This window comes from Anticarsia gemmatalis, chromosome 3, assembly GCF_050436995.1.
Source record: "Anticarsia gemmatalis isolate Benzon Research Colony breed Stoneville strain chromosome 3, ilAntGemm2 primary, whole genome shotgun sequence".
NCBI lineage: Eukaryota > Metazoa > Arthropoda > Insecta > Lepidoptera > Erebidae > Anticarsia > Anticarsia gemmatalis.
The window spans coordinates 8,187,029-8,200,883 of NC_134747.1; the positions used below are offsets into that span (position 1 = coordinate 8,187,029).

The 13,855-nt window shown below is 38.4% G+C and overlaps 1 protein-coding gene across 6 annotated transcripts in view; it reads left to right on the plus strand.

Annotated features, from left to right (window-relative positions):
• The window catches only part of CadN (neural cadherin), a 260,161-nt gene that overhangs the window by 47,328 nt on the left and 198,978 nt on the right, over nt 1-13,855 (plus strand). For 3 of the 6 annotated variants that reach the window (XM_076136236.1, XM_076136234.1, XM_076136238.1), the window contains exons 3-9: nt 3,216-3,517; nt 4,362-4,498; nt 6,164-6,380; nt 6,729-6,897; nt 7,462-8,312; nt 8,451-8,642; nt 10,275-10,465. In XM_076136236.1, coding sequence (XP_075992351.1) covers nt 3,216-3,517; nt 4,362-4,498; nt 6,164-6,380; nt 6,729-6,897; nt 7,462-8,312; nt 8,451-8,642; nt 10,275-10,465 — 2,059 coding nt within the window. Of the gene's footprint in view, nt 1-3,215; nt 3,518-4,361; nt 4,499-6,163; nt 6,381-6,728; nt 6,898-7,461; nt 8,313-8,450; nt 8,643-10,274; nt 10,466-10,568; nt 10,760-13,855 lie in introns of all 6 variants that reach the window. The other 3 variants (XM_076136235.1, XM_076136233.1, XM_076136237.1) reach the window with 1 other exon arrangement.

Genomic DNA, 13,855 nt, shown 5'->3' on the forward strand with positions numbered 1-13,855 from the left:
GTCGAGCGCTCACCGCGCACACCCATTCCGCTGACTAGATGCTTTGATAAAATTATACTCTTACCATATTAAATCGATCCGAACTTTTGCCATGAACCCTGAAAACGTCGCGTCGTAACGATGATCGTGTTACTGAACCCACAAATATTTGCCTGAACCGTTGCTATAGAAACCTGGAACATATTGAATGCGACTTCCTTCCGGTATTCAATTTACGTTATACGTAACCGGTTATTATTACACGAGGCGGCCGCTGCAAAAATACTATGGAATGTAAGTTCAGTTGTGGTAGAGTTGTGCATGGTCACGAGGAAAACACGCCGGCGTAGTGTACGCGTGCGCCGTACGTGGCGGGTGGCGGCGCGGCAGGGCTCGACCTCCTCCTACTCCACCCTCCTCCTGCCACCTGCTTCCACCTCACACCTGCACCTCGTGTTAAAACCTGCTATATTTCACGGTTTCCGACGAGTGTCATTTATGCCTCTGTTCTCTCAACAATCAAGAAATGAAAATTGAATGTTCCATATTATTCCAGTCGCGACTAACCAGGATTGCAAATGAAGGCTTTATTGACTCTTCTGATTGCTCCGAAGTTTTGAATTGTACATTTATTGCAGTTTAAGCAAATTGCTTCCTAGGTGACAAAATAGTCTTTTCAGGCTTTTATCTTGGCGTGGTCTCATATTATCAGCGATTGGCTGCCGGCCAAAACGTTATTATTGAGGGTTGGGTCAACTGTTTGAATTCGATTCTAAGGTGCTTGCCGTCAAGTTGTTTTCGATAACTTGAGATTGTTATTTCTGAATAACCGAAGTGTGTACTAATTTTAGAAAAATATTTATCGTGAATTTTGTAATAACAGACATCGCTGTTTACTTATCAGACACGTCGGACAAATCGAGTAAAACAGTATTGAGCCGACTGGTCGGGAGGAGCACGTTTGGAGAGTAAATAAAAAGCGAATAGATTTGAGGTGGCACACATTCAAAACAAATACTACCAAGCTATATATCGATATACTCGAATAAAGTACATATGCTTGAGATATTTGGCATTGCTCCAGAGTTTGTGTAGCTACCCACAAATGTTCCCTTAGCCGGTTATTCCCTCCTGTTGTTGTCAAGAGTAACTTAAATTATGTGATACTGTTTTTGTTTGGTACACTACCGCATAAACATAAATTATGACGTAATGAGTTGGTTCGTATTTACTAACAAGATCTTAGTAAAACCCGACCACGTTGAAATCGGGGAGCTTTGAAACGTCTAATCAAGAACAAAAACCTGCAAGCCGAGATGAAAGACTTGTTCATTCGGGCAACAAATAATGGTGATAAGATAACTTTTCGAGATCTTTCTTTTAGAAAACTTATAAATCAAGATTGACTACAGGCTGATTAAATGAGTAAGAATTCTTCGTAGGTTCTAGCAGTACATGAAAAGAAATATACTTTTAAACTGGCCTGTATCATTTTAACTTTATCATATTACTCTTATTACAATCTATATTCGTTTTCATACAATCATTTCGAGTATTCTACTAGCGCTTAGTGAATGGTACACCACGTCCCGCGCCGCCTGTGACTGCCAGCCATAAGATTTACATACACACTATCTATGTATGGACAGCCATAGCGTACGATGTTTAATCGTGACATTTCATCTTTTCCTTGTTTACTAATACATATTCATACATACAAGTAGACAAAACAGAGTTTCCTTATCGTCGTCGTAGTTCTGTTTTCACCATAACACAATAATGTGCAAGTTTTATTTGAGTCTTTACTCGATATAGTTTAGCTAGAGGCGTATTATTTACCAATCGGTAACTGAGTTATAAAGACGAAGATCTATAACGGAATAATTAGGAATATGAAAATGATAATATCCAAAGCATTAATTCGAACGATTTCATTTCTTCTTACTTCGCTCTACGGATTGAAAATAAAATCTAACTTTGAAATCACATCTAACTGTGCCAATTCGAATAGTGACCGCCGAACAAATAGACATTGGAAAATGCTCTGTTATAAATTTTGCCAATTGCATTCTATGCGGCACACGAAAAATGAGCTAGTAAAAAGCGTAGTTCTAGTTTAATAATCCATAGCGGAAATACCACGATTTATATATTATTTTCATTATTATTAGATGAGTTTATGTAATGCTTTAAATGGTATAAGGATGCTATCTTAATAAGAAGACGCTCACGGGTCAATGTATTGTAATGTTCAGTTGTGTGTGAAACTATAGCCGAAACTGGAGCCGCGGAATGGGATTACTACAAACTGCGGATTTATACCGAGGATTTAAGAAAATCCCATCGGACAAAAAGGATACCGCATGGATACAGCAGCATTAGAGGCTATGTTTGATAATATGCGCTGTTTGTATTCCGTTGTAAACGCTTTTTTGTTATGACTGTGTGCGGATTATGTATTTGTCGCTAGTCGGATTTTAATGGTTCGTTTATGAAGTGGCGATTTCAGATTTAGTGTTAATACATTTGCGGTCGGCTCATTTGTATGTAATGATTCAATGGAATGCCATTTAGTGGTGACGGTTTATTAATGTTGTAATTTATTTGTGTTTCATGCTAACCAAACAGTTGCACTAAAATGTAAGTATTACAAACTTTTCTATTTGATTTTACATTTTTACATTCACAAACACGAACTACTTCCTTGTTAATATTATTAAGGTTTTGGTCAAAATAGAGTTTGTGCAGTGTTCAAAATAAACTGAAAATTCCGCTGGGAGCTGCATAAAATTGTTTCTAACACCTGATAAGCGGATTCAGCACTATGTACACTAGTGAATTGTCCCTGCAAACAAGACAAAAAGTTTCGCCATCCTTATATTCCCCGTGTTGGCAGTGTTGGCACACTAGCTCAACACTCTACAGTTACCCTTTATCTGGCGGCGAACATTCCCCCTGAAATTTTAAACAAACCCCAACAACTACGTAGGTTTTTTCTGTGAATTAAAATTGCTTTGTTGAATCTGCGCATTGTTTCAATATTGTACTCTGTGAACGATGTACAAAACCAACGATATTATAAACGAAAATTTGATCAAAATTTGTGCTAACATACAAAGCCATTTGCGTAATCCGTTTAATTTTGTGGTTTGATACCATTAGTGCGCACTTTGAATAGTAGGACTATTCCCTAAATAATTCTCGGTGTGTACACGTTTTATGTGTGTATGTTGCAGATACGGACAATCAGCGAGTTATAATTCACGTAAAGGACGTGAACGATGAGCCTCCTTACTTCATCAACCGACCGTTGCCAATGCAGACTGTGGTGCAGCTTAATGCTGCTCCCAACACGCCAGTGTTCACGCTACAAGCCAGGGACCCCGACACCGACCACAATATTCATTACTTCATCGTCAGAGACAGAACTGGAGGCAGATTCGAAGTCGACGAGAGGTCGGGTGTGGTGCGCACTAGAGGAACTGATCCTTTCCAGCTAGATATGGAATATGTGCTGTACGTGAAGGCTGAAGATCAGGTAAATAAATACATTTTCAACACGTCCTAGGTAACAATTTTGTACATTTCCGACAAAAGAGATACGTCCACATGTTAATTAAAAACGTGTCATCGAAGTTTCACGATAAAGTAGAACCCAATTAAAATGTTGCGACCATTAAAATAATATTTCGCTGTCAATGTGTTTATCGGGTAAAATTCAATTCGGAATTAAATAGGATTACAGCGAGACTTCTTCAACCTTTCGTGACTTTTCATTTTATATCTCCGCAGTAATTAAGTTGTTGAGGTTGATGATATTTTCTTTTGGCTTCGTGTTCGGATGAAAAGGGAAAAATCGTAAATGCGTCCTTTATATGGTAGCTTGTTCCCAGAAAGAAACCACGCTTAACCTAATTAAGTAACTCAATATTTTATGCACATGACACAACATTTTATGAGTCATACGTTATGTGAATTTACGATGTTATGCTTTATGCTTCACAACTCTGTAACTACTTCAGAGCTCGACTTGTTGGACCAAATTCAATTGCCAAATTTGTTCATTGTTAACTGCTTATTGTGTTAGACTTTAATATAATTGACGAAAAAATATTTTGTCAGCTGATAACAATTAAGGTTTACCGTGAACTTTTATTTGACCTGGAGTCGTGTGTATATTAACTTTTTCTCGCAAAAGCGATGAAACAAAAATACTCAGGTTCGTTTGTAACAAAAGCCATTAAAACTTAAAGCATGGCCCCTGATTTGTCATTTAGGTGGATAATTACTTTGGCAATTTTCAACTTTACTAACTGACGGAGTTTTCTACATGGAGCTGGGAAACGGAAAGATATAAGTATCGTACCTTTTTAAAATTTCAGAACGGCCGCGTCGATGAGAGGAGGTTCCAATCTACCCCTGAAGAACGCCTTAGCATTGTGGGCGGGAAACGAGCACCGCAGTTCTACCTGCCGAGTTATGAAGCTGAAATTGCGGAGAACCAGAAGAAAGATTCTGAGTAAGTCAATCTCAAAGTTATTATATAAGTATTTTTTCTTGGTACTAGCAAGGGTAAAAGGAAGGCTAGTTAATTGTTACGAAGAAGACAATGGCAGTTAAAATGGAATGTTTATAGAAAGATAGTGTTTCAGAAAGAAAGGGGAACGAATTGTGTTTACATTTTCCCCGAACACAGCAAGCTTACTGCGGAAAATCGGTTATTTTGGTATGCGTAATCGATTGGCTAATGTTTGCAGTGACAACCCATCGGTTACGCAATGTGGGGATAAAAAGTGTGCTAGGTTTTTAACGGACCACGCCGAAGAAAGTGGACGGTTATGATTTTTAGTCCAATAAATCATTTGACATGCAAACAAAAAGTTAACCCCTTTAAAATTTGTATAACCTTGCCTTAGGGAAAGTACTCTACATAGTATAGTCAGAGAAGAGATAGAGATAACTATGTAGATGTCGAGAACCCACACAAAGTAAATGAAAGGTTCAAGCCTTTATGTTATTGTAAATACTTTTGAGACAAAAACATTTCTTTACTTCTGTAGGAACTTGTGTAGGTATATTAAAAAAGTCATGGCTTTAAATCCAATTCAAGTAGCGAAAGAAATGTTCCGACCACGCGGCTCAGTCGCCATGATAGTTGACATTTAGTACTTGCAGCTTGATCGTTGTAAATTGATTTTGATTCAGTGAGTGTGCGGGTGACACATTCAATTGTTGAAAATTTCTCTATTAGCATGGCCGCATTAAAACTTGTTAACTAGGTCACTTCACAATATTCACACATGTTGACGGTGCGTCGCTGAGACTTATATCAGTCAGAACTTAGCATTTATAATTAGGAAACTCACTTTCTTGTTAGAAATCATAATTTATTATATGTTGGAAAAGCTCTTAGAATATGGCATGATTCTTATCATTTACGGTAGCTCTTTGATTATTATGTTCGTAATTATTTGATATCTATTTAATCTGGTTTTATAGGAATGATAATAAACTCGGCGAGTGCAACCTGCACCGATATTTAATTTTTAGGTAAAATGCGTGTTCGTGTTAATTCTATTATACGATAATAGACATCTTATGCACAAGAACATTTTCAGTAATGTTAAATACGTATATCTAGTTATCTAAAGAGTAAAAATATCATATTGTTACCTACATCGATTGTTATTAATGTTCAGCGCTTTCCAGAAGTATGTCACAGTATTCTAAAAGTGCGTGATATATTTTTCTATGTTATTAGTGGCTCGAGTTTGCTAAGAATAGAACGGATTATTGCGTCCCGTGGGTGTCAGTACAAGTGTATATCATCAGATTTCAATAAATGTTTCATTTTTGTCGTATGAGTTTGTGACATACGTATTTTTGTCGTTAACAAATAAGTCTCTTGCTTGATGGGATATGAAATAAAGAATGGCTGAAACAATCACCCAAACAGTTTAAAAAAGTTTTTAAACTGTTTGGGTGATTGTTTCACTTCAATTAACACTCCTTCTATAAAATGTTATCGATTGCTTGCATATTCTAAATGCCTTTACCTACACTACCAATACTTACCTATTACCTATCTAAAGTTCCATTAGCACTTAAATTCTAAGTTCCCAAAAGATATTTGTAGTAGAGATAGTATCTCTCTATATTAAAATGCAATTTTCTTCAATTCCAGTATCATATCAGTGAAAGCCAAGTCGTTCGCGGACCGTGAGATCCGCTACACTCTGAAGGCACAAGGACAGGGTGCTGGCACCTTCAACATCGGACCCACGTCTGGCATCGTGAAGCTGGCCAAAGAACTGGACTTCGAAGACTTGAGGCAACCCCATGTATACTCCTTAGTCGTAACTGCTACTGAAGATTCTGGAGGATTCTCTACTTCCGTTGAGGTACGTAAGTCGTTTGGCGAAGAAGGCAAACACTCTTGTTGGAATCTAAGATTCTAATTAGGTACATGTTATTCGAATTGGAAGCTAATTTTGTATCTAAATACTTAATTCCGTGCTCGTTGTTAGATTTGCTTGTATTAGATCAGTTACAGGATTCGATTGACACAAGCAATTTTAAATAAATTAAATCGAGCTTTTGAGTTTAACTTCGATTATAGTGCTTGTAGCAAGTAAATTTAAAATTGTAATAGTAATCAAGTTTTCTAATCTATACCAACGGCCTACAGATGTGTATCAAAATAACAGTTTAGATCAACAGTTATTTCACTCATTCGTTTATTTTTCCAGCTAACAATTCGTGTGACGGACGTGAACGACAACGCGCCGAAATTCGAGCTGCCTGACTACCAGGCGCACAACGTCGACGAAGATATACCGCTGGGTACCAGCATACTTAAAGTCAAGGCCATGGACGCTGATTCCGGGAAAAACGCAGAGATCGAGTACTTAGTCTCAGGTAAATTTCTAAAGAAAGCAATAAGAAAATTCAACCTTTGGCCCGCTCCGGTTTTGCAGGTTAATATACTACTAGCGCCATCTACCTGACGTACAATGCACTATCATCGCTAGATGGCGCTGTTATTAATACTAACTGAGGTTATTGACATCCATGAAATGCGACTAAAATTATAAACACACGATTAGTATTTTCACGGTATAAGCAGAGTTCCTCAGCTAAGTGTTTACATTTGAGTCTTAAACGGTTTATCGGATGCTCTTCCTACATAATGTAACACACACAACAATGGGGCTGCTTACAACATTATTCTTAGAACATGTTGTTTTAACTATCTCGCTGTTTGTGTTACCTTTGTTTTCCGTCAGTGTTTAATGTAGGCCGTAAATTTGTATTGTTTAGACAAATGATTCTAATTTATATGTTAGCGTACAATGTTATCTTCTTTGGAAACATGGCTAATTTTGTACAAGAGAACTTGGTCCTAAGAAATGTTCGCGTTTCCTAAAAACATACCTGATCAAAACTGATTTATTGCAATAATTACAAAACTTCTGATTTCAGACGACCACTTCAGCGTAGACTCGAATGGCATCATCACTAACAACAAGCAACTCGATGCTGACAATAACAACGCTTATTATGAATTTGTTGTCACCGCTAAAGACAAAGGCGAACCAGCGAAAACAGGAACTGCTACAGTCCGAGTTTACACGAAGAACAAAAATGATGAAGAACCAAAGTTCTCACAGCAAGTATACACTCCGAACGTGGATGAAAACGCTGGACCGAACACACTCGTCACCACTGTCGTCGCGTCAGACAAAGATGGCGATAACGTTCGCTTCGGCTTCGTCGGTGGCGGCACGAGCTCCGGGCAGTTCGTCATCGAAGAAATAACCGGTGTCATCCGATTACACAACAAAGCGATATCACTCGACAGAGACAAATACGAACTAAATGTCACCGCTATGGACGACGGCGCCTGCTGCGTCAACGGCGATGCGACCATACACACTTCCACGGCTGTGGTAGTCGTGTTCATAACAGACGTTAACGACAATAAACCGATATTCAAAGACTGCCCAACGTATTTCCCAAAAGTTGAAGAAGGTGCTCCCAACGGCAGTCCAGTCATAAAAGTACACGCAACGGACGAAGATAAAGGTGTCAACGGTCAAGTTAAATATTCTATCGTACAACAACCGAATCAGAAAGGCACCAAATTCACAGTAGACGAGGAGACCGGTGAAGTATCAACGAACAAAGTATTCGACAGAGAAGGCGACGATGGTAAATTTGTGTCAGTTACGGTAAAAGCGACGGATCAGGGAGAACCTTCCCTGGAAGGTGTGTGTTCGTTTACCGTTGAGATCACCGACGTGAACGACAACCCTCCACTGTTCGACAGACAAGTAAGCAACATAGTAACTGTACATATTAGCGAGTAGTATGATGCACTTGAATTGCATGAAATCACATCTTGTATTTTGTTTGCATGGATTTCAGCGATCCACAGTGATTGTTGACTATCATTGTAATGTGTCTTGCAGAAATATGTGGAGAACGTAAAACAAGACGCCAGTATTGGCACGAATATATTGAGAGTATCCGCATCTGACGAAGATGCCGATAATAACGGCGCCATTGTGTACACATTGAACGCTCCCTACAATCCCGCCGATATAGAGTATTTCGAAATCCAGCCCGAATCGGGCTGGATCGTTCTTAAGAAGCCGCTCGACGTAAGTATGCTTTTACATCTATACCGACATACCGACCACTTGGTGAGAGCGAATGACGAGATTGACGAATGAATGGGATCAACTTTACTACAAAGTTTGGTGGATGAGTGCTACCTACAGGCCTTAGGATTCAATTGGCACGTACTTTAAGTTTGTTTACATGTAAATAGTTCTAAATTTACCGCTGCTGTAAATTGCTGTGAAGAGGGGTAAATCCTGGCTGTGAGGAGTAGTTGTCCATTGAACGGCAGCGCGGGGCGGCGCCGAGCGCAGGGCCGCGCGGGGCTGCCCCGCCGCCGTCGGGGGCTTGTTCTTCTTGCAGCACAATTAGTTTGAGTTGCCGCCAGCGTCGGCTCCGCACTGAATCTTCGTTAAGATTTATTTCCGCAGCACCGTCTTGCATTAACTATCTTACAGATGAATACGACTTGTGTATAATACTTACCTTATAACAGAGATAATACTGCTGTAAATATTTCACCGTTGAGTCCTGTGTTTAGTTCTAAAACATGTACAGTTTCTGTAACAGCACTTCTGTATATTTCGCACTAACTAGTTTCAAAGTTTATTTTATGTAATTAATCGATTAATTGATTTGGGAAGCTTACGCTTTTAACATACCTATCAGTATTATATGTATTATGTACATGTTTTGTTACTAATCTCTGATTTTATTTTGCGGAGCGGATCACGCCGGGGCGGTTCGACGCCGCCCGTATCACTCTCGCTGTGCTGTAGACGACTACTCATGCAATATGATATTTATGCCATAGTTTTATCATGATAATTGTGACTTTTTTCCAGGGCGGCAGTGCTATATAAATATAATTGTATAATATTAGTTAATAATTGAGATGGTCAGATTGCCCCCAAGGCAGTTTGGCCATCTGGCCAGTTGTGACATATTCCTTCTGTGAAAGGGGCAACGTTCGCGATTCCAAAATTTGTACAGTTTAACGTAACGTCCATCGTTTGTAATATATTCATTTCAATGAGTGTCGTTTCGTTGTAGTATTACGAGGTCACCAAACCATTCATATGACAACCTGACCTTTCCGCCATGTCTTGTATGCAGAGCTGCATGCATTTGCCTGCTTTTCGTTACGTTATTTTTTAATTTTTAAGATTAGTTTAGTTTGATTACTGTAAAAAGTACCTTAATTATTATAATGTACAGTTTGTCTTTCTCCTTAATGTACAGACGAAACTTGTAAAATACGATAAACATTTTTATTTCCGATTTTTTTCTTGCACCATCTAATATTGGCTACAACAGTAAGGAATGATCTCTACTGTAAGTACGACAGTGCCTGTGAGTGGGAGCAGACGACGTGAGCGGACGTAATGTTTCAACTTATTCTCTGTACCTAATATCTTACTCTTCTCATGTTTTTATTTGGCTTACTGAATGTGAGACGACGAGTGTAAGCTTTTACCTTACTAGCACATTGTACTGTGAAATACTTAATATCTACAAACAGCCAATAGCAATGTGGAAGTGAAACGTGTAATATTTTAGTTTATTTTTTACATTATTTTAATTGTTTATTAGCGATGAGTACTTATGTGTTTATATTTTAGTTGTGTTATGTTTTGTTTTTCCCCGCTGACCTCTGACCCGTGTATCTGTAGCGGGACAGGTACCGACTGCGCGTGCGCGCCTCCGACAGAGGCGCCCCGCCCTCCTCCGCAGACGTGGACGTTGAATTAGACGTGGTAGACAGGAACAATAAGCCCCCCATCTGGGACATGACCACGTATGGCCCCGTTCACATCAAAGAGAATGTCACAGTGGGTACCGTAGTGACCAGTGTGAAAGCCAGGTTGGTATAAGGCGCAGCGGGCCCTCGGGCCCGCCGCTCCTCCACTCCTTAACACTACTAACGACGTGGTTTTGTCTGTTTCCATCGACTCTTTCCCCGATAGCGAGAAACGTACAAGTTGGAGGCTATGGCTCAAGACAAGGGCTTCCCGCCCTTGTCCAGAACCGTGGAGGTCCAGATAGACGTAGTGGATCGCGCAAACAATCCCCCCGTGTGGGACCACACGGTGTACGGCCCGATCTACATTCGAGAGAATTTGCCCGTGGGCGCCAAAGTGGTGTCCGTGAAAGCAAGGTGCGTGGGTAACTGTTCGGCACGGGCACCGCACGCAGCCCCGTCACCTGCACGCAGTGTGCGACGTCGCGGCGCGCGACCCCGGCTCAGCGCTGCCGCACTCGTTGGGCTAACAGCTTCGTACTTACAATTATCGGTACATTAAAGTAAATTAAATTTGTTAGATCTCTACAAAATTATGTATTGGTAGTATGTAAGGGCGTTGTTCAAGCCTTCCTGTGTTGGCAGTTGTTTGACGTTTAAAAGGAATCGCTAGCCTTTGTCTCCAATGTATTTCAAATATCATTACATGATGAAGTGGTTCATTGTTTTGGTATTCGAAATACTAAAGAGCCAGATACTAGCGATTCCATTTCGCGGCAACTCTCGCTTTCGTCGGATGAGTTAAAACCAAAATCTGCTTTTAAATTGGACAATGATGAGACGGTTTGTTCTGATTCGATGAGGCCGAGGAGTTTCTGTGTTACGGTGGGTGGAGTGCGTCGCGCGCGTCTTCAACTACGGTTTGCCTCTCACTTGGTGATTACTGTGACTAAATACGATGTTACCGCCAATGTCCGTCAATTAAAAATGCATCGTCATGGCACACGCGGACGGTTATGGTTCACCAGCGTGCATTTAGAGGGCTCACTGCTTACGTGGAACGGGAAACACAGTGTTGTACTGTTTAAAAACATCTATTTGTTGTTTGTTTTATATTTTCCATCTTATTTCCTATAAATAGATGTTTTTGAACAGTCTGTGAGAGGTGTCAAATTGGTACTTATATTTATTATGAAGTCTATGTCCATTGTATTTGCATGTAGGCTGAGGCATCAGTGCATTATGGGTCATATAAATGTTACTAAAATTTACAAATCTTGATGTACGGGATCAAGTAGCATGTTGAGATATTTCTTAATGTTTTAGTAAGTAGATTTGAGTAGGAAGTTGTCATTCGTTTATTTAAAAACATTTCTTTGAGTCGATTGATATACCTAGTGCTTGTCGATTAGGTTTATTTGGCATTCTTAAACCGTAGTAGGTTTTGAATAGGAGCCTGCATTTTGGAAAATAATTGTCAGCTTATTATTTCGTTCTTATACCCACCCTGTTAACTCTTCTCCCCCAGACAAATATTTGGTTGAAAATTTTATACCATAGATTTCATACGCCGTTTAGCATTTACCTATACGCAGAAAACATGGGTAAATGGACAATATGAAATTTCTTTCCTATTTTCTAAAATTATTTTAACTCCTATTTTGATATTTAAGTATGGTTTAATTAAGCACCGACAAAAATAATATAATTTTATTGAATACGCGGCAGCTAATGCAGGCTCTCTATTATATTCTAAAATTTTCAGAGTAAGTACCAGACGTTGTTTCAATTGTTGTATTTAATTTCTGAACTGAAAGTTGTTTAGTGATCTAGAAAACTATACTTTAAATAATTAACTTAATATTTGAATTCATTGACTCTATTAAAACTTTAAACAAAAGCTAGTCTTAGAAGTATATTTTGGTACATTTACGTAAATTCATTATAACAAAACTTATTTTCATTTAAAAGCATAAAGCTCCGATTTCGATTGTAATAAACTTTACCTACCGTGAATTTACATGAATAATTTATGTGTCAATTAAAATTTCGGAGACACATTATTAAAAGAGGGAATTAGGCAGATGTCTATAGATATATATACAATTAATGGCATTTAAAAGCGAGAGAATAACTAATTAGTTTCAGAACTTTGTCATCAGGGATAGGTACTAAGTACATGGATTTGTTTTTGTTAGAGCTTTCCACAATGAATCTGGAAGACGTTATAGTATTTCGTTTCAATGTCTAGGATTGTCGATATTTATCAGTCGTAACTTTAACCGTTGATCCTAACAGTAAGTATATTGGCAGTATAAAATATATGTTAAAAAAACTGAAATGAATGTGCATCACTTATGTGCCACGGGCTACTATTAATTAGATATATTAAGTAACTGTTATGCATTACTAGATTAATTCATAGTGCATCAATCACATGAGTGCTGGCCGATGGCAAGTTTGGTTCACATCTCTATTGTCTATCTGTTCGTCCTAAACTACACTTTCAAACTCACAAGATAGTATTACATGAAGACGAAACCATTACTAACTCACCTTACTAATTTTAAAAGCAGTTGCTTCAAACGAGGCAGTTTCGGGTGACTCGACGCCTCGGATTGAGCACTTTAAGTAAATAATGTCTTGCGTGGAACGTACGCGAGATATTCCAAATTTTCTTATGATATGCATTGATGGCTGTCGTTTCCCCGGGACGATCTCCGAGGAGGCAGAGGCTTAGTATTAATTGCAACGGGCAACTCGGATACGGTTTGGTAATACTGTTAATATCATCTGATCTAATTAACTGTAATTGATTGATTGCTAATATAGGTAGAAACTTGATGGATAATGGACTCATCGGAGCGAGTATGTACCACTATTTAACAATGAGATATGAGATTGATTTCGGTATTATACGACTTGATTTGAATAGACACTGCATATATGTTATTAGCTTTATAATTGTAGAGAATAGTGGCGTAATAAATTAATTATATTTGCAATAGTGCGAAAATTTGCAATGCTAAAAATAGCGAGTTTAGCTTATAACAATATCTAAGGTGTTTTAACACTTATAATAACGTAATTTTTTTTTGTTACTAAGAATAGGTAAATAGAAAGTTTCGTACAATTTTTTAATCGACAAATGTTTAATACTTATCAAATGATTCAGGGACTCAATATTGTTTACTTATTTGTGGTATTTAACGCATGCCACGCAGAACAATTGAAAAGACTTTAAGAGGAAAAGTTTATTGTTTGATTAATGTTTTTTACATGAAGTACGTTCATGAAAAAACGAGTACTTTTATACGGTTAAATTCTGTACTGTTTTAGTTGCCAGAAAAAAGAAACAAGTAAAATAACGCAGCGTAGAAAAATTGCATTCACGCAAAATGTTACCGCTGCGGTGTTCCAGAATTTTATAACGTTGGTTCCCAAACAATTTGGAGCAAAACACGCCTTTTGAACTATTTACTCGTTTATTGAATGAAAAGTTTTGCGAACAAA